Raw genomic sequence first — 20,421 nt, forward strand, 5'->3', positions numbered from 1 at the left:
GTTCAGCCTGGACAAGAGAAGGATCCGGGGAGACCTTATTGTGGCCTTTCAGTTCTTATAAAGGGCTTATTAAAAAGATACGTCAAACATTTTATCAGGGCCTGTAATGATAGGACGAGAGGTAATGGTTTTAAACTAAAAGAGGGAAGATTTAGACTAGATAGAAGGAAGATTTTTTTTTTTTTCCCATGAGGGTGGTTTGACACTAGAACAGGTTGCCCAGAGAGGTGGCAGATGCTCCAGCCTTGGAAACATTCAAGGTCAGGTTGGACAGGGCTCTGATCAAACTGATCAAGTTGAAGACATCCCGGATCATTGCAGGTGCGTTGGACTAGATAACCTTTAAAGGTCCCTTCCAACCCAGAGCATTCTATGATTCTGTGCATAAAAATAGAGCTCTACAAATGGTTGCTTAAGGATGTAGGGGCAAGAGTAAAAATATTTTCAGGCTTACAAGGTAGCAAACACTCCCTTCCTTGCACTGTCCTAAGTGTTTTGCCACCTTGCACTGCAATGCCCATGCTTGTCATCTCACCCATCAAACCAACTGTAACTTCAGTTCTATGCCTTGTTGTAATTGCTTTGCATAATAACTTTTTTTTAAGAACGTCATAGTTTTGGTAAAATATGCTGAAGGGCTTAGACCCAAGGATGTCACAATAGGAAACGTTCACTAATGTTCACTGCATAATTAAGCTAATGTACTTGCACTCTCAGCTGATGAGCATTTTTGATCCTGATCTCATCCATTGCCTTTCCCTGCTCCCTAATGGAATCTACAGCCTTTGTTATGGTGTCAGCCATAAAATAAAGGGTGAGGGAAATGTAAATACCAAACAGTAAGCAATGTGTGGAGAAAACCTCTGTGATTCTTCTTTGGATTTAATTAATAAATCCATATAAATAATTTAATAAATCAGGGGTTTTATGTAGTCAGAGTATGATATTTATTTTTGTCCTTTTTTGTTTGTAATTCTGTATGGGTAGTGCCTTGCTCAGCCAATAAATATTTTAGATTACATATGACTGTTACTTATGCTACAATATTTGATTCAACACAGTGCATATGAAAACAGGTACTGTCAGGTGGGATATACATAAAAACAAAAACCCTAGCCCTTTTCCTCCTTCTGATATTAAAAATTTCCAGACAAACTCAGATTTGAAAGTTAACTACACATGTTTCCAATTTCTTTCTAAAGGAAGAATAAACAAAAAAGACACTTCAAGCTTGTCCAGAAGTTCAGAAGACAAACAACAGGCAACCATTTTTTATCTCAATTAGCATAAGGGCACCATGGAAAACTGTCACATCATATTTCAACTGTAAAATATTTTCTTACAAACTGCAAGTACCTAAAGGTTGTCTGTTCCCAGCTTTCCAGCTAATCAGCATGGAATGCAAAACAACTTGTTTCTTTATTACCTGCCTAAATGGGAACAGTGATTATCATAATAAAAGATTAGAAGTATCAAGACTTAAATCACATTATTGCTACTATATCCCTCGGGGGTTTGTACTGGGACCAGTACTTTTTATACCTTCATTAACGACAGACAGTGGGACCGAGTGAACCCTAAGCAAGTTTGCACATGACACCAAGCTGAGTGGTACAGCTGACATGCCAAAGGACAGGATGCCATACAGAAGGACCTGGACAAACTTGGTTGGAGGATGAAGGGATTGAGAGAAGCCCCCCCAAAGAAAGACTTGAGGGTACTATTGGATGAAAAGCTGGACGTGAGCTGACAATGCGCACTCGCAGGCCAGAAAGCCAACTGCATTCTGAGCTACATCAAAAGAAATGTGGCCAACAAGTAGAGGGAGGTGATTCTGCCCCTCTGCTCTCATGAGAGTGCACCTGGGGGACTTCATCCATCTCTGGAGTCCCCAGCATAAGAAGGACATGTACCTATTCGTGTGGGTCCAGAGGAGGGTCACAAAAACGATCAGAGGACTGGATCACCTCTCCTATGAAGACAGGCTGAGAAAGCTGGGGTTGTTCAGCCTGGACAAGAGAAGGATCCGGGGAGACCTTATTGTGGCCTTTCAGTTCTTATAAAGGGCTTATTAAAAAGATACGTCAAACATTTTATCAGGGCCTGTAATGATAGGACGAGAGGTAATGGTTTTAAACTAAAAGAGGGAAGATTTAGACTAGATAGAAGGAAGATTTTTTTTTTTTTCCCATGAGGGTGGTTTGACACTAGAACAGGTTGCCCAGAGAGGTGGCAGATGCTCCAGCCTTGGAAACATTCAAGGTCAGGTTGGACAGGGCTCTGATCAAACTGATCAAGTTGAAGACATCCCGGATCATTGCAGGTGCGTTGGACTAGATAACCTTTAAAGGTCCCTTCCAACCCAGAGCATTCTATGATTCTGTGCATAAAAATAGAGCTCTACAAATGGTTGCTTAAGGATGTAGGGGCAAGAGTAAAAATATTTTCAGGCTTACAAGGTAGCAAACACTCCCTTCCTTGCACTGTCCTAAGTGTTTTGCCACCTTGCACTGCAATGCCCATGCTTGTCATCTCACCCATCAAACCAACTGTAACTTCAGTTCTATGCCTTGTTGTAATTGCTTTGCATAATAACTTTTTTTTAAGAACGTCATAGTTTTGGTAAAATATGCTGAAGGGCTTAGACCCAAGGATGTCACAATAGGAAACGTTCACTAATGTTCACTGCATAATTAAGCTAATGTACTTGCACTCTCAGCTGATGAGCATTTTTGATCCTGATCTCATCCATTGCCTTTCCCTGCTCCCTAATGGAATCTACAGCCTTTGTTATGGTGTCAGCCATAAAATAAAGGGTGAGGGAAATGTAAATACCAAACAGTAAGCAATGTGTGGAGAAAACCCCTGTGATTCTTCTTTGGATTTAATTAATAAATCCATATAAATAATTTAATAAATCAGGGGTTTTATGTAGTCAGAGTATGATATTTATTTTTGTCCTTTTTTGTTTGTAATTCTGTATGGGTAGTGCCTTGCTCAGCCAATAAATATTTTAGATTACATATGACTGTTACTTATGCTACAATATTTGATTCAACACAGTGCATATGAAAACAGGTACTGTCAGGTGGGATATACATAAAAACAAAAACCCTAGCCCTTTTCCTCCTTCTGATATTAAAAATTTCCAGACAAACTCAGATTTGAAAGTTAACTACACATGTTTCCAATTTCTTTCTAAAGGAAGAATAAACAAAAAAGACACTTCAAGCTTGTCCAGAAGTTCAGAAGACAAACAACAGGCAACCATTTTTTATCTCAATTAGCATAAGGGCACCATGGAAAACTGTCACATCATATTTCAACTGTAAAATATTTTCTTACAAACTGCAAGTACCTAAAGGTTGTCTGTTCCCAGCTTTCCAGCTAATCAGCATGGAATGCAAAACAACTTGTTTCTTTATTACCTGCCTAAATGGGAACAGTGATTATCATAATAAAAGATTAGAAGTATCAAGACTTAAATCACATTATTGCTACTATTCCCAGGCACATTTCTGATTTCTCACTTTGCTCAGAACACATTCTATAAAAACCAGCTGTAACCTTTTCATTTCCACAAGTAGTGTGTAGCTGGCATACGGGATTAAGCACTGAAGTGAAAAGTATCACAAATGGGATTCTTTCACCTTTTTAGTTCAGGATTGTTTTAAGAGTACAAGAAGCTTGGGGAGCTGTGCACATACGCATGGGCAGAATAACTCAGTCTAGAGTGCACGGAGTGTCCTGGCTTGTCACGACACATAGAAAGTCCAACAGGGGAATTTGTGCAGCCCAGGACACTTTTCAAACTGGGTGTTTGTAACTCCACAGGTCGATAGCATGCACTGGTATGATTTCAAATCAGAAATCACAGGCTTAAGGACCCGGACATCTAATGGGCCACCCTTCAGGGATTACTTGGGTTTAGATGACCCACAACCCACGTTCACCTACCTCCTGTGCCTCAGGGGATTATCAGATCATTGTGAGACTGTTGTGTAAAGGGCAGTATCACACATAGTGAGTAGAGGAGCTTCATGGATCTCAGGGACTTTACTGCTGAACCCTGCTTATACCCAAGCAGCTGTAGGTATTACTTCAGACAATGTGTCTGAGCCCTAGCGACCTTTTTGGTATTAGATACTTTAATTGAGTTTGGTGAAAAGGTACTTTGGATACTGCTCTCCTATTCTGCAAAACTTCCCTTGAAAACCTAAGTGAGTCAGCCAGCAAAACCACCCTTGTGGATCTAGCTGTAAGGTTTTTGGGTCCCCTTGGCATGAGGCAGCCACTTCTGAGGATTTAAAATTTGAATATAGGTACCAACAGTGACAGCTGAATAAAACTATCATCTAAATTGTTCACAGCTCTTGCTCTTAGTCCTTCAGTAATCCAGTTCCCTATCTCCAATGTTGGAATGATAGTAGCACACTGAACCCAAGGGATGTTGCAAGGATTGGGAGATGCTTTTATCCTGTGTTAATGAACTGAAGTATGACCTACATTGAAAATATGAGTCTATAGCATGCACAGATTGCAGGTGTGTGTTATTTGTCTGCTTATTTCTGAACTCACTGAAATATCAGTATCACTTCACTGCTGAAATCTGAGACTTTCCTGAAGTTCATCGAAACAAAAACAGCAATATCTAGAAAATCTGAACATAAACCTTTTCAGAACTTCGTACAAAGGTGGCTTTTAAAAATTCCTTGATCATTTAAGCATCATATTTCCATTCTATTTCAGTGCCAAATCTTTTAAAGTTAAAAAACACAATTTATTTCTTGTGCAGTCAGCTTCAAATGTTTCCAAGGGAACTCACTATTTCAATAATGTGAGCAAGTTGTACAAATTGAACCTATAATGTAACAGCAAAGTTGCCTTAAAGATTCCTAAAACTTCCCTAGAAAACGACATCTCTAACATGCAGGATATACCAAGTGTCTAAAGTATTACCAAGTGTCTAAAGTATATAAACATTTTCAGAAGCATGAAAAGATGATATAAACAGATCTAACATTAATGAATTCTCCCAATTTTAACATACTGGGAAGTCAGAGATAATGAAGAGCAAACAATCCAGGCACAGGTGAATACTCTGAGACAGATGCTAAGTATTTCTGGCATTTCATAGACATAGATCCTTGTGCAGGAAAAAGCTATCATATCATCTTAGCTTATGTATTTATAGTTAGTCTCTTTTGCTTATGAAACAGTTTTACTTATGGAATAGTTATGGAACATACATAGTTTAAAAAAAAATTAGCTCCTAGGGGCATCCATCTGCTGAAGTCAAAAGAAAATGATGTGTCTTGGCTTTAGTCACGATGAAACTGTATGACATACATCATATTGGATTTCAGAGTGGATAGTTTGATGATCCCTTATGAAAAGGGGAACTGTGATTTAAGCTTGTAGAGAGTGACAGGAACAGAGGATTTTGCTCTGAATGACCTACAAGAAGAACCTGACTCTCTGAAGGCTGCAGAGTTTGCGCAACAGCTGGCTGAAGTTACAGGTGGGAAGCAGCCCGCTGTTGTCGAATAGTTTTCCTTCCAACACAGATTGCCCACATGGGGGAGTACAGTTATTCTGCAATAGTTCTGCTGGACAATTTTCCTTGTACAGTTACAGGTATTATACACACTTTCTGTTTTTTCAAAAAACCATACTCCGTTGTGTGAATGATGCAATATATGGTTTAAATTTTATGCAAGGAAAAAAAAATATGCAAGACACAGTTCTCAGTAGTAATGTTGCTCTGGCTAAAGGGGGTCATAATTTTTTGAGAAAATAGGGTTGTAGAATTGGTATAGAGTTTTGCTTCACGCTGGATACGTTTGCTTTTTATCCACATTGAAGTCTCTCTACTCTGGGAGATCTCACTTCAGAATATTGAAGTGTTGTAGCAGCTCCACAGGAGGAACATTGCTGTCTGTTACAGCCAAATCTGACCCTCATCACTCCCTACCAGCACACAGGCATTCTCCCTTGGCAGAAACTGGAGCGCTAGATCAATCAGAAGATTATTGCCACACTGGAAACCTGTCACTGTCAGCTCAAAGCCTTCTTCAGGCTTTTGCACCAAAGGCTAATTGCCTTCCCCACTCTGGGCTTTACCTAAAGCCAAGAGAGAGACAGATTTTGGTTTCTCACCTCCTAAACCAGTGTGTCCACTCAGCTTTGCAACCCAGAAGCACTGCCACAGAAGCAACCCAGGCATTACTCCTACGCATCTGCTCCTGCTTACTTCAAAAGCCCCTATGAGCATTCATTTGAAAGTAGACTGCAAATACTAATTTTCTTTGTATTCTAGACACTTCTGAAGTGTCTACGTTAATACTTCGTGTAATGCTTTGCTCTTGTTTTTCCAAGCAGATTTTCTTCTGCTGCAGCAGAGCAATGTGTATCACAACAGGAGATAACAGTCCAGGCTGATTTACAAGGCTGGTGACTGAACAGCAGTCACACAGAGAAAAAGCCGGAGCACTGCGATGAAAGAACTTTCCATCCTTTGTGATTTTTAACCACGACACTTAGGTTTTCTTGTTGAGCAAGTGCTTCTTTATCACATGCAAAAAAAAACCATTTTAACACAGTGAATTTATTTCTGAGGGGAGCAAAACCACAACGTGGTACTGAAGTAAATGATTCTGAGCGGTCTCCTGTGATCCAGTCACCTCCACTGAGAATGGAATAAGGCCTTTTTTTGTATCTCCCTAAAATGAATAACCATGCTGAGGAACAGCAAGCTAAAAAAAGACAGGAACTGGACTGGAAGGAAAGTGAGAGTATCTAGAACTGGTAGGGAGCACAAAATTGTCACAGCTGAGACAGGAAGGAGGCCTGATCACAATGATTCTGCAGCGTAATGTACTATAACTAAATAAATGCTCAGTCTTCACATTTTGGAAAGCCTCTTTTCACAACATACGTATCCTCTGTGCTTCTCTGTAGAACTGCACTGGTTGAAATAAGCTGCCCATTTCAGAAGCTGGAGGAGATGGGCCCAGCAAGGCAATGAGGCCTAAGCCAGCCATCATCACCAAAACCACGTTTCTGGAGAAAATAAGAATCTAAAAATACGGTCTAAAATCTGTATAAAATTCAGGGGGCTGGACCATATCCTCAGAGGTTTTCATGACCCATCTGAACAAAGTCATGAACAAACTGGTCTAATCTCACAGCTGGCCCTGCTTTGAGCAGGAGGTTAGGCTGGATGACCTCTAGTGGGTCCTTCCATTTTGTAGTATTTTAAGATTCTATACACAATTCTCCATTTGCTTAAATCTGGCTGAATACCACTCATTTTTATAGATACAAATTGAATGGTATGACTGTTTTTAAAGTACTGAAATTCCAATGTGGAGGCATAATCTTAGTCTGCTTTTCTGGATCCATCTTTTTTTTTTTAAGGAAGCGACTCCAGTTCCTGCTTTTGCTGCTAGTCAAACAATGTCCAAACACAGCCTACATGAAATGACAGCCTTGCTACTGTCAGTAATGGGCTAATTAACAGCAATAAAACTGTTCAGTCTATCTGCTGCAGCTTGTCAAAGGCACAACTGTGCTGCAGCGTGGAGCCAGCTGTTTTTGGGGAAAAGTGCAGGACTGTCTCACAGTAGGTTCATCTTTGATTGCAGTATGATCTTCACAGGCAAAATGAAAAGCATTTCTTTCATGCAAACTTTAATTGAATAGAAATTGGTGTGTTGAGACCCTCTATTTTTCAGCAGCAAATTACAACTTGCTGGTTGAGAAGGGGCAGCCACAAATTCACCTAAATACGTGGAAATGAATACAGTGCAGTGTTGCTTCCTGCTAAAGGTGAAGGATAAAACTCTTTTAGTTCTGGGCAGTGAACTGTGCCTCAGTGAGCGAAACAGATTTTTCAGCAATTCCAGAACCCAGGAAACTCCATTCTTCAGAAACAACAAAGCAAAACAAAGGATCTCAAGGTTTGCCTGTTCGTTATAAGAAGTCTGAAATTTACCATCTCTTCAAATATTACCTGCTAGAATTTAATTTATCCAAAGAGAAATGAGACCACTGGCCACAAAGTAATAGACCTTGCTCAAACCAAAGCAAAAAGACTCTCAGTGCTACAGCATTTATTAATGGAAGCAGAATCAAGCAATGCTTGAAAGCAAGAAATTGGCTAAGGGAAGCAAGACCTCTCTATGCTTGTTTGGAACAGTTTTCTACAAGTATCATTACACTTGAAGATGTCTGATATATTTTCTGTGAAATGATTTCATTTAGCTCTAATTCCATTCAAGAGTTTTTTGCAAGACAAACTGTCAACAGAGTGACTTCTCAAATCATTTAGTAAGGGAGTAGAAGCTTAAGAAAACATCATAAATGTGATCTGATTTTCCTAATTCTGTACAGCGTTCTTCAGCTATTTATCAGTTCTTCAGCATGGCAACAGATTATTGCACTGTTTTAGACTGATAATAACATTTTCTGCTTTCATTATGCATCCATTTATACATAATATTTCAGAAACTAATCACCAGAGTTGAAAATAAATATCCATTATGAACCTGCCTTTTGTGTCACAGAACTGCTGTTAAATAAATTCTTGCTGTGAAGGTCCATGAAGGTCAGCCAGTAAAGAACTTTTTGGAAAAGATAAAAAGCAGTTTCCATTTTGCTGTCTATGCTCCAGCTGACCCACAGTCTAAATCACTCCTGCTACTGACTGGACTGTCCTCGTCAATGTGGCAGTGAGAGGTGGAGGAGACCCAACGTACCCACTAAGTATAATGTGAGGTTAAAAGATAGAAGGCTCTGAGTCTTTGGATGTTTATGTCTTCCTGCTCTTAAGAGAACAAGCATGTCTTTCATAGTTACATTACCACCCCACATTTCCATGTGGTTAAATTATTTTTGATGAAGCCAGGGATATAGGCAGTAAATAGGAATGTTATTACAATTTTTATTTCTCATTCTCCTTCAAAATGATTTTAAAGCAGGGTTAAGGAAATAGGAACGAGGGATTAAGTCCCAAACCAATTTATTGCCTAACTTTTTCCCTGAAGTGAAATGGAACAATGATGTGTTGCTAGAAAAAATTGCAACTGAAGTATTTATTTGTGTGAATGCATGTATATAAGACCTATAAATAACAACCCTTTGTGCTGAATAACCTACACAATGTTTTTGGATATTCTTTGAGCACAGCTGCATACCCACACAATAATGAAAAATCTCTTTCCTTACCTTTGGAGTTTACTGCACCAGCTGCAATTGAAACCAATCTGGGCAGTGACACAGGGACCACAGCTGGTAAACTGGAGACAAGCTGGGATGTAGATAAACAAACACAAATTATTACATTAGTCTCACAAATAATTTTCATAAAAAACACAAATGAGGATATCTCTTCTGATAATACATACTTAGGGACTCAACAGGTTCACATGTGTTCAAAATAAAACACTGAATCCAGACTATTACAATGCATTGCATTTGTATACAGAGGTACTTTTTATCTGTAGGATTCCATTTGTAAATGTAATCCCATTTCCACAACTGTTCACTCAGCTTCATGGCTATATTTTTATCTTTTTGCTTAATACTAAGTATTTCCTTAAATCTCTTTATTCCCTGGCTCCAGTATTCCTTGGTGTTGCTAACATTCAGACATACACAGATAATACGACTGGCAGGCAAGTGTGCAAGAACTATAATTGGATTAGAAAAAAGAAAAATAGCTGTTCTCTTTTTTTTTTTCCATGGTAGTACAGCTGGCAGTTTAAACCCAGAGATTTCTAAACAATGTAGTTTTACCTTCGACACAAGATGAACTGCAAAAAGTGTTTGGGGGATATTCCTATGCAACAGAAAACACAGCAGAATTTGTGTTTGCCTTGCAAGCATGAAAACTGTTCTTTTTTTCTTGAGGAAACAAATTTAAAGTCAATATAACCATTCTTCTGAAAAAGTGATTTGGCATAGGTCTCAACCAAAACCTACAGGGAGCTATATACCTATAAACTAACTTGAGATACATGAGGATGCACTGGATAATGCATCATCCACCTGGGAATAAATCTGAGAGAGGATCGGGGAATTTGTCCATGATTCCAAGTCCATAGATAAAGCAAAATATTTAAAATTGTGTCCCTCCTCCTCTGTGGGGAGGGGTACCCTCCCCAGATCTGGCTCCTGCCCATGTTATGTTTTACTTACTTGGAAGAGGTATCATTTCAACAGCTGAGAGATTGGTAATCTTTGACATCTGTAGCTCGACCCTGTGGTACTCGTATATTGTTCTTCTACGGACATCTATCAGGAAAGAAAAATAAAAAAATAAAAAATAAAAAATAAAAATATTTTCACACTTAACTATTTTGAGGACTGTAGATTGTGAAATATAGGTGACGTAATGATTGCTCACAGTTCCTTAGATGCACATGACACCAATTTTCCTCAATAATATACTTTTAACTTTAGACACCATGAGGGAACACGTAAAAGGTACAGACAGAATTTTTCACTTGACAAACCATCTGAGCTGACAAAGTAGGTACCTATTCCCAGCAAGGGATTATGAAAACGCTGAGTATGCTCTCAGGCATCTTAGTCATTCATTTAAGCAGAAATTGTAGAGAGAACAGTCAGGCATTTTTGGGTACATTTCAGATGCTTGCTTTCCTAAGACATTTCTCAGCTTACAGACTTGAGAGAAACGCTTTATATGCTCATTTTGTCAGTTGTCAAGATGAGAAAAACAAAACTGATTTCATTGCTTAATCAAATTTGTTAGCTACAAGCTGCCTCACATTTGAATGCACTAGAACATTTTTTTTTCCATGTTATAACATTAGAGAAGACAAGTCTTCTTAAACAGCCAATGCTATGCATAATATTTACACAGCCTAACTGCACCTAAGTTTCTCAGAAATTCAATATAGTCAATATACTCTTCTTACGGGCTTTGAACACATAGAGGACTGTAAGACCCAAGCACAAGATAAGTGTGAAAAAAAATAAATCACGTAATTGTTAGGTTCCAAATCAATATCCTATGATGTATTCCAAATATTCCAGATTTCAAGTGCATGGCTGCAATGCAGACTGGCAAGCTTCTATATCTGCAAAGTAAAAGTACAGGCTATACTGGCAACCTGACACAATAATGATGATTTCCTGGTCCACTGGATTCAAATTTATGTCCTTTTTGAAGGCCTGCTAAACTAATTGCAACGAATGCTAAACATAATCACAGACCTTGTGGAATCATGCCAGAGAGGAATAAAGTGTTGCATACAAAGGATTAGCAGGTTACTCTGGTCAATGGCTGGTTGAGCCTACAAAAGATAAGGAATTACAGAAAGCCACAAATTCAATCATAGTCAGCATTCTGTGTTGCCAGCCCTGTATGGATTAAGGCACACCTTGTTGCTTGGTGTAGAGGCTGCATTTCTGCAGGTTGAAGTGGGATCATGTGGGCTCCCCATCTGGTAAGCAATCACATGGCACCAAATCCCCATCCCTGGAAGTGTTCAAGACCAGGCTGGATGGGGCTTTCAGCAACCTGGTCTGGTGGGAGGTGTCCCTGCCCATGGCAGGAGGGTTGGAACTCGATGATCTTTAAGGTCCTTCCAACCCAAACCATTCTATGATTCTAAATGTGAAGTTTTTCACAATCTCTTGTTAGGAGGGATGTTGTAGGCATTTTTCAGACAGAAAAAGGAATCTCAACTAAAATCAATCAAGGAATAAATACTAAATTTTAAGGGAAGAGAGAAAGTACACTGAAGTGTGCTGTGGCTAAGGTGCCTCTTGGCTCAAGTGGATGATGCTTTCTAAGAAAGAAGGATGGCCAACCTCTAAAAGGGAAGCCCCCTTACACCACACAGCAAATAACCATCAACCTACTGATGTCAGATGGAACAAACAGGGGGATCTCCGAGGGAGGGGAAGCAGAAGCAGGGCTGTACTGCCTGCCATAACTCTCTCCTGTATCAGTCAGGGTCTGGAGAGGGTTCTTCACTGTGAGGGTGGTGGAGCACTGGAACAGGTTGCCCAGGGAGGTGGTTGAGGCCCCATCCCTGGAGATATTCAAGGAGAGGCTCGACGAGGCCCTGGGCAACCTGGTCTAGTTGGGGGTGTCCCTGCTGACTGCGGGGAGGTCGGACTAGATGGCCTTTGGAGGTCCCTTCTGGCCTGGGCAATTCTATGATTCTGTGGGTCCTGTGGGGCAAGCAGCTTCTCTGCCCTTTCTCACTGCATAAGCTCTCAGCCACAGGTAGGCAACGTCTGGCTTTCAGACAATAAAATTTCTATTTAGCTCCAAATTAGGACCTTTGCCAAGCAGTTCCTCTTTCCATTTATTAGAAGCTGACTTTGCTATGGCTTCACCCCTCCCAATAGCAAATTTTTCTTTTGCTATGAAACACACCTATAATTGAGGTAGTTTTATGTTTTACCTACAAAGTAATTCTGACAAGCTAAAGGATAGATACAGGGATGTCCCAAGTGTTTACTCCAATAAATGCCTTAGCATTGTCCTTCAAAATCACGGGTTAGAAAGGGTTTTCAAGACAAAGCTAATCTTGTGCTGGGATGGGGAAAATCTCTTGCCAGCAGTGAGAGGTTTATGCTCCCAGGATGGTAAGTCCCATAAAACCAGCTGCCAAATCAGAGTGATCGGAAAATGTGTTTGAAATGAACTCTTGCCAATGCTGAAGGCTGTAATTTGTTTCCACAGAAATCTTCATCCTTCTGTCCAAAAAAATAAGCAAATGAATACATAAATTAAAATGGCGAGTGCCGGCACTTTAACTGAACTCCATTTCATCTCATCAGTGGTGGTATAAACTGGCATGCCATAATTCTGTTTATTCTAAACCTTTCCTAACAGATTCCTCACAGGGATTACAAGAAATAAGGAGCTTCTGGCTTTCCAAAAATCTAGTAAGAATCAGTGACCCAAGTCACCGGCACTTTTATCTCACCCAGTGCATGAAGTTCCTAAAAAACCCACCGATTTTAAGAGAATTAGGTATGTTATAAAAAAAAAATAATCATTTGTAGTCAGGCATAGTTCAACATGACTATTGATCCCATTAAATTCCCTGCCTAGTAGACTCTGGTTTGTTCTTTTCTTGTTCAGGATGAAAACTGTGCCAACTGCAGGCGGTGAGTTTGCATATGAGGGGTCCATCTCCTGTAAGAAACCTAAGCATAGAGAGATATTTGCACAGTCACCTTCTAACATCTTTGTGTATACTTGCAAGCAGGTGGTTTGAAACATGAGTGTTCAAATTGATCTGTGTGGCCAGGTTGCAAAAAAATGCAGGTGTAGATTCTTTTGAAAGTGTGGCTTGCAACATGCCGTGCTTAGCTCCTCAAAATGCACTTTTTCCTCCCGATTTAGAATTCTGAGTCTGTGTCCCCTGAACAAAACAGGCTAGAAAAGGTAAACTCAACAAGATAAACAAAATTAATATTCTCCCCTGACACTTTCCCCCTCAACTTCTCCAAACAACACTCCTACTCCAAGCTAGGACGCACACTGCCTTTCACTCAGGTGGAACTTGTTCTTTGTCTTATGCTGTCTATTTAGCTTTTTTACAAACAGTTTAACTTGGCAGGAACTAGTAAAATCATATGATGTAGTAACAGGCAAAAATTTAAGCATCATATGTAGGTATTTCACTGAAAAGAGGCATTACAGAAAAGGCAAAAAAGGAAAAGAACTTTTTTCCATGCATATATGCTCTTGAAGTACTATTCCTGGTTCTGAATTTCAGAAAATATGTATGTACTCTTCTCCTAGTCATAAAGATATTTTAATTTTCTGTAAGTCTGAGTATCTCAAATACCCTTTTTAACAGAATGATATAAATGATTTTGTTGGTTTTTTTCAATAACAGTGTCCATTTTTTTTTTGCATTTGGTTTAATTTACAGCATGGTCAGGATTGTTCTTTGGTTTGTTTCTGTGGCATGTACATGTGCTATTTTTGAATACAAGGCCAAAGGTAGAGTCCCAGCAGAAAAAGCTGAAGAAAACACCAGTATTTACTTGAGGTTAAGTACATTCCTCAGTGACCTAGAGAGATAACGTGGTGGGTCAGAAGGCCAGTTGAAAGAACCCCTTCAAGGGATTAACCAATGGATCGGTAAATTATAGATGTGCAAGATTCTGGTGCGACAAAACATTTCTATGTAGTTTTATCACAGTAGTTTTAAACTAAATAATGGCATATAAATATGCTATGAAACAGAACTTCCAGAGCTAACTAAATATACTAAACAGAGAGAGTGCTCTGGAGATGGAGCCATGCCAGAAGAGCACCGGTGACTTCCTAAGAGACCTGAAGGGCCAGTAGCTAGTAATAAACCATTTTAAATATGTGTCCAACAGATGCACAATCTCTCTGGTACTTTTCCATCACATAATCACTTTTCCTCACACAGCATTTCTCAGCTAAAACCTGCAACCCAGTGAAATGTGAAAACACTGAAGAAGCCAGTCTAATTTTTTTAAATTGTGTGTTCACACAAATAAAAATCTTCGTCAGTGAAAGACTTTGAGGGAATTGAGATTGGCCATAAAGCCAGCAAAAACTGCTAAACAAGGCTATATGTATTCATATAGCTGCACTTTCATTTCTAAGTCTAGCTGACAGAGAAAACACAAATGGTAGGAGGGTGCATTTGATTATGCAGAAGTCAATTTGAAGCAAACAATTTATGAAACATATCCAGCTTACACTGCGAGCAATTTGTGAAAAATATAAGGGTGAAAAACAAAAGGGTTGGGCTGTACTATACAGCCACTGGTTTTGCTTAATAGGGACTTTGTTTAGTGCCACTGGCTGAATAAAATTGTCATGCAAATACATATTTTGCCAGCCTCGTCTGTCTGATTGCCATTGCTACAAAAGGTAAGGGAATCAGAATGTCAAAGAAATCTTTGGTTTTAACAGCTTCATATTGCTAAATTTATCAATATTAACTAATCAATTTATGAGGCACTGACACTGAAATCAAACATGCCTGTAATCAAACTACCACCACAGTTGCTCTTGGTCATGGACTATTACGCACATGTCTTAATCTAGATCAAAAATCAAATTCCCTAATTGTATTAATTTTATCATTCTCCTACAAGTTACTAAGAAATCCTTTAAAACCTGGAAGCTGCACCTCAAAGATATATATCTGTGAATAAGCAAACCAGTGAGGTAGGCTCTGAAAATACCTGCTTGCCGAATACTATAGAAAAAACTGTTCTCCACTAACGCTCTGTGCCTTGCACACATCATCTACTTTGAAACTCTCCATGTCGTTTCGGATTTACCCCAACTCCTGAAACCAGCTGAGCTGCTCCTGGTACAGGATCTAGGTGTGAAAAACATGTTTTATCCCCTTAAGCCACCATGCAGCGAACTGCCTAACTCTGAGGTTGGTCAATGGTCAGTTATGGGACTTTCCCAGATGGTGCTGCACCTTTATACAATAAATAGCACAACATAAACTGCCAGTCTTCTTTTACCCTTCAGGAAGGTAATGTTAAGGTTCTTTCAGGAGCTCCACCACTCTAAACAAGCTGGAGAGAAATCTTCAACAGTTATAACATGCAGAGTTGTCACTTAATTATATGCTTGAGTTACGCTACATATCAAGTAGCACTAATTGCACCGAAACTAGAATATTACTAACATATAGCTCAGCTATTTCATTTGTGTACACAGTGTCGTTGAGTAATTTCAGTGTCATTAAATGTTGGGTTGTCAAAATATGGATTTCTTAAAAGAGACATACCCAGCAGGGTAGAGGCCAAGATAATGGAGAAGTATGTCTCACCGTGGAGAAAAACTCAGCCGTTATCTCTAAGCGCAAGTAACTCACTGTGTAGACCCCCTGAATCTGGCACTCTCTCAGTTTACCAGTGAATTTCATGCTCTCATGGAAAACAAAGCACAGTCTGGGCACTCTTACTGGTGGGATTGCTAAAATTCCCTGGGTTGCAGGAAATGCTTTTTCTTTTCTTCTTCATGCACAATAAAAAGCTAATTGAAAGACAAAAGGGAAGAGAGTACTGAAAGGAGAGAAACATAGTAACCCTGAAGGAAGGGAAAGGTGTAGGGGATGAAAGATAGTAATGAAACCAGAGAGAGATCTTGGGATTCTGCAGAAAGGGAGAGCAAGGGACACTGTAGGCAACTGAAAGAAGGAGCAAGAACAGAATGCCAAGGATGGCTGAGAAAAAAACAAGAAATAAGAAGGAATGTGGAAGAGAAGTTGGTTGCAACAGGACAGGGCCAAGATTTCTGATGCAGTGAAGATGTTGAAAAAAAGGGAGAAGACAAGACTTGCTGAAGGAACTATCTCCCGGCTTTGCCTTCACCAACCATGTGTTGTCTAACGGAGAGGCATCCATTAAACATTCTTATTGTCTTTGTTAGAAAAGGAAAAATAGTTAAGAAGACAAGACTTGCTGAAGGCAAGGCTTTGTCTTCACCAACCATGTGTTGTCTAACTGAGAGGCATCCATTAAACATTGTCTTTGTTAGAAAAGGAAAAATAGTTAATGTACAAGTGTTCACCCTGTCTGAAGAAGAAGAAATCAGGGTGGTCCCTCTAACTTATCAGACAGACCAAAAGCAGAGGTCCAGAGCCTGGTTCGCTTCACTTGAATTATCTGGAAGAAGCAGAAACTTTTCCTCTAAAAATCAATCAATGGACTTAGTTTGCCATTTTGCTGCCATATAAATCAGATTTTAGGGCTTTTCTTTTTAGCCTTGGTGTCAAGCAAAAATTCGCTTCCCTTCACCCGTAGCCATGCATTCCAAAGCACCTCTAGAGTACATAGAGGCATAAGTATCTACACATATATATAAAAAAATATAAAATAGTGGCCAATCTGCATCAATATAATAGTACCACATATAGGCTCAAAAGTAAAGACATTGTCTATATATAAGCAGAAGTAGCAGATCAAGAAAAAAATTAAAAACATAGAAAACAGAGAGAAAGCCATCTGCCCCTGATCTCTCCTCTCATCCTCTAATTTTTAAAAGATAAGGTGAAAATATGTAGGTACTGGTACTCTTTTAGAGACAGATAAAAAGGGTTATACTGCAATGCCTTTATATGTAGGAGAACATTAACAGAAATAGGTATGAAATACTCAAGGTCTTCCATTTCAAAATGTTCAGAAAAGCCTTTCTTTTTGCTCTTGGCTCTTCAAGAGGATCCTTTTCAGCACTCATTAAAATGCACTTTTGAAATGAAATGGCTGATTAAAAAGCATGTTTTTCTCTCCTCAGAATTGAATGGGTTTGCCTGACTTTAGAATTCACCTTTCACAAGTATTAAAAAAGTTATTACTAAAATTTTGGAGAGTATGTCTGAAAAAATCGGATAAAATCTAAAACTTCCCCCCAAAAATTCAATAAAACTGGGATTATTATACTGTAATTTTAAAACACTGAGCATACAAAGTGCAAAGACACTCAGCATTTTAGAAAACTGACAGGATATTTTTGTTCAAATAGACTTGTTTTGCACTTAATGTCTCCTTTTCAAATGCAAGATGTATATAAAAATAACTGACAAAAGCCAAACATGAAGCAGTAGAGTTGGGGTTTTTTTTGTTTGATTTGTGGTTTGTTTTTTTTTTTTTTTTTTATTTTTTTTTGTTTGATTTGTGGTTTATTTATTTTTTTTTTTTTTAACTAGCCATGAACATAAAGGGAAACTGGGTTCTCTTGATGGAAAAGCATTTGTTAAACTGGTAAGCAAGAACTAATAGTTATACTATCTTTGCCTTCTTTTGGGACAAACAAACAGCAATGTATATTCTTCCCTTCTCTTTAGGAGCTAACAAATAAACTAAAACAACAATTCTACCATATCACTTTTTCAGTAATTAACTGGAGCCATGGTTGATTTAACACCTCTGGAAAACAAGAATGCAAGAACATGCATATTTTAAGAGCACCTGACAGTGGCTCTCTATGGACCAGCACTATTTACCAGTTCTGTCAGGGCACTATTATGTTGACTGTACATACTAATATAAACCTGTATCATTGAAAGCACAATTTAGCTGCAGGAAAATCTACTGCAAACTGATGGTTCCCTTGATTAATACTAGCTCTAGTGTAAGCTGAATATGAGCAAAAATAATCATGAATTACCACCATCCAGAGAACCAGCCATTAAGGAGAAAAGTGCTGCATTAGACACAGCAATACAGAAATAATGTCATCAAAACTGTTGCTGCAGTGACACATTTTAGGCTCTTCACCCACATTCTATTCTTCTTATCTGCCACTCCTTAATGTAACTTAATAAACAGAGTAAGTTTAAGATGAAACACTAGACCGATTTTCTGGTAATCACAGTCATTTCACTTAGCAGAAAGTGTCACATGACAAAAAGATTTACAGAGATACTAAAATCAGAAGACTAGTAAGTAACTGTGTATTCAACAAAACCAGTGTTATGTAGTGCTAGTGAAACAAGGTGTACATTTGAAACATTGCTACAGAAAGAAAAATTCAAAGTAGAATAAGGGCTCACATATACCACATATTTTACATACGGAATACGCAGTTCTAATATAAGTCCTTTAGTGTTGTTTGATGATGGGGGCCTGGTGCCAAAATCTCTGTATACTGCTTGCATCTCTTACATTGGATTTCTGTGGGGCTATTCTCACAAACCACCTGCACAAGTCAATCAACCTAATTTCCACCTGAATCCATTTTAGGAGCTCTCACAAGCTGAAAACTCACAAAAATATTCAGATCATTTGCTCACAAACATCACACAAATTGCTGAAATCAGTTGCTGAGATTCATTTGTTCCTAAGCACTCAAAAGCAATCCATGTGACCACAGGCACATCGCAGCTATCTATCATACTTCAGAATGAAATTCCTTCCAAGATCTGATCTCGTAAGTGTAATCTGGACATGCCAACTCCTTCCCACTAATCTGAGTTCACAACAAGTAATAGATGGTACGGAAATTTTCCATCTTCCCTATGGCAAAGACACATAAAACTCTCTCATACCAAAGCCTGTTTAAATGTGATGAGGGAGAGGGCACCTGCAACTTCAGCGTCAGCCCCATCTGCAGACTGCCTTAAAGATGGGATGGATCAGGTCAGTCCTTACGAGCTTTATCTGCATTGCATCTCTGTCAGGGTTTGCTTCAGGAGAATGTGCCTGGACTCAGTCCTAGGATGCTGGGTCAAGCACAGCTCCTTCCATCTACATCCTGCTATTAGGGGATCGTCAACAATTGAACTTAGTAAATTTGCTCCAAATAAATAAAACCAGCAGACTTGGAAAGTGAGCATGCTCTCTAATGGCTAAACAACCTCAACAGGTTCTGGTTGTGTACACAGTTCATTAAAACAAAGCATTTTCAGTCAGGACATACAAAGTATAATTAAAGCCAGAGAAAATTAGATGTCACCTGCATTACTGCTGCCACAACTGTGTCAGCCCAAGATCCTATTTAATAACTACATCTCCTTTTCTTTTCTCTCACTAAAATGTATATATGAATTTGAAGTTCAGAGTGAAGCATCAAGAACTTCCAGCCTGGATATTTTTCTCTTTTGGAGATGATTTTTCTGAACAGGTTGCTTCTTCCCTACCATGGATATGGAGAAGTATTCCAGATAAAGTATCTTATGGAATACCAAATTGTGTTGGTTGATAGTTTAATTTAACACTATTTGGATGGCCATTTAGTTTTATTTACTTAATTTATCAGCTCAAAAGAAACAATGACAGAGAAAACCACATTGGGAATTATCAGGCAAATAAAATTATACTTGAATTAACAAGCTGAAATTAGCTAAGTGATTTGTTGTGCAGCTAATCATCCTTGATGAAATCAGTTTACACTCATTTCCCAGGCTCCAAACCATTAGCACCACTACAATTCTACATACTGGGAATTTGCTGGATCCTGTGCACGACCACAAATGCATCAGAGAGTCCCACTTTCACTGGGTGGTTGGTCGAACTTATCTGTGTCACAGCGACAGGAATCTGGAAGACAAAACAGGAAGATATATATGTGAAATACTGAAGTAAGAAAATTCAGATTAAAAATAACAGCACTGCCAGAATGAACCAGTATAAATTAAAAGTCCTGAAAAAATATTTTATACAATACAGCATAATATGACTAAGGGTTTATTGAAGATCGAACTTACTGGGTTTAATTTTTATTTTATCCCAGTTTGCTTTGCTTCTTATATAACAATATTCACATCAACACATCAACAAGGTGTGACAATTGTTAATGATAAAACAGAATTAAGAGGTGTGACAATTGTTAATGATAAAACAGAAAAGGGCAGTAATTTTCAGTAATTTATTTCCCCCAGTTGAAGAAAAAGTGGGATGATGTGCTAGTATCAGACAAGG

General features: G+C 38.8%; 1 protein-coding gene across 1 annotated transcript in view; it reads right to left on the reverse strand.

The window, feature by feature from the left end:
* Nucleotides 1-20,421, reverse strand: part of PLXDC2 (plexin domain containing 2) — a 378,234-nt gene that overhangs the window by 48,060 nt on the left and 309,753 nt on the right. The window contains exons 7-9 of the mRNA XM_014946652.1: nt 19,941-20,040; nt 10,201-10,296; nt 9,229-9,310 (exon numbers count right to left, since the gene is read on the reverse strand). Coding sequence (XP_014802138.1) covers nt 9,229-9,310; nt 10,201-10,296; nt 19,941-20,040 — 278 coding nt within the window. The remainder of the gene's footprint in view (nt 1-9,228; nt 9,311-10,200; nt 10,297-19,940; nt 20,041-20,421) is intronic.

Source organism: Calidris pugnax, unplaced genomic scaffold, assembly GCF_001431845.1.
Source record: "Calidris pugnax isolate Ruff unplaced genomic scaffold, ASM143184v1 scaffold19, whole genome shotgun sequence".
Taxonomy (NCBI): domain Eukaryota; kingdom Metazoa; phylum Chordata; class Aves; order Charadriiformes; family Scolopacidae; genus Calidris; species Calidris pugnax.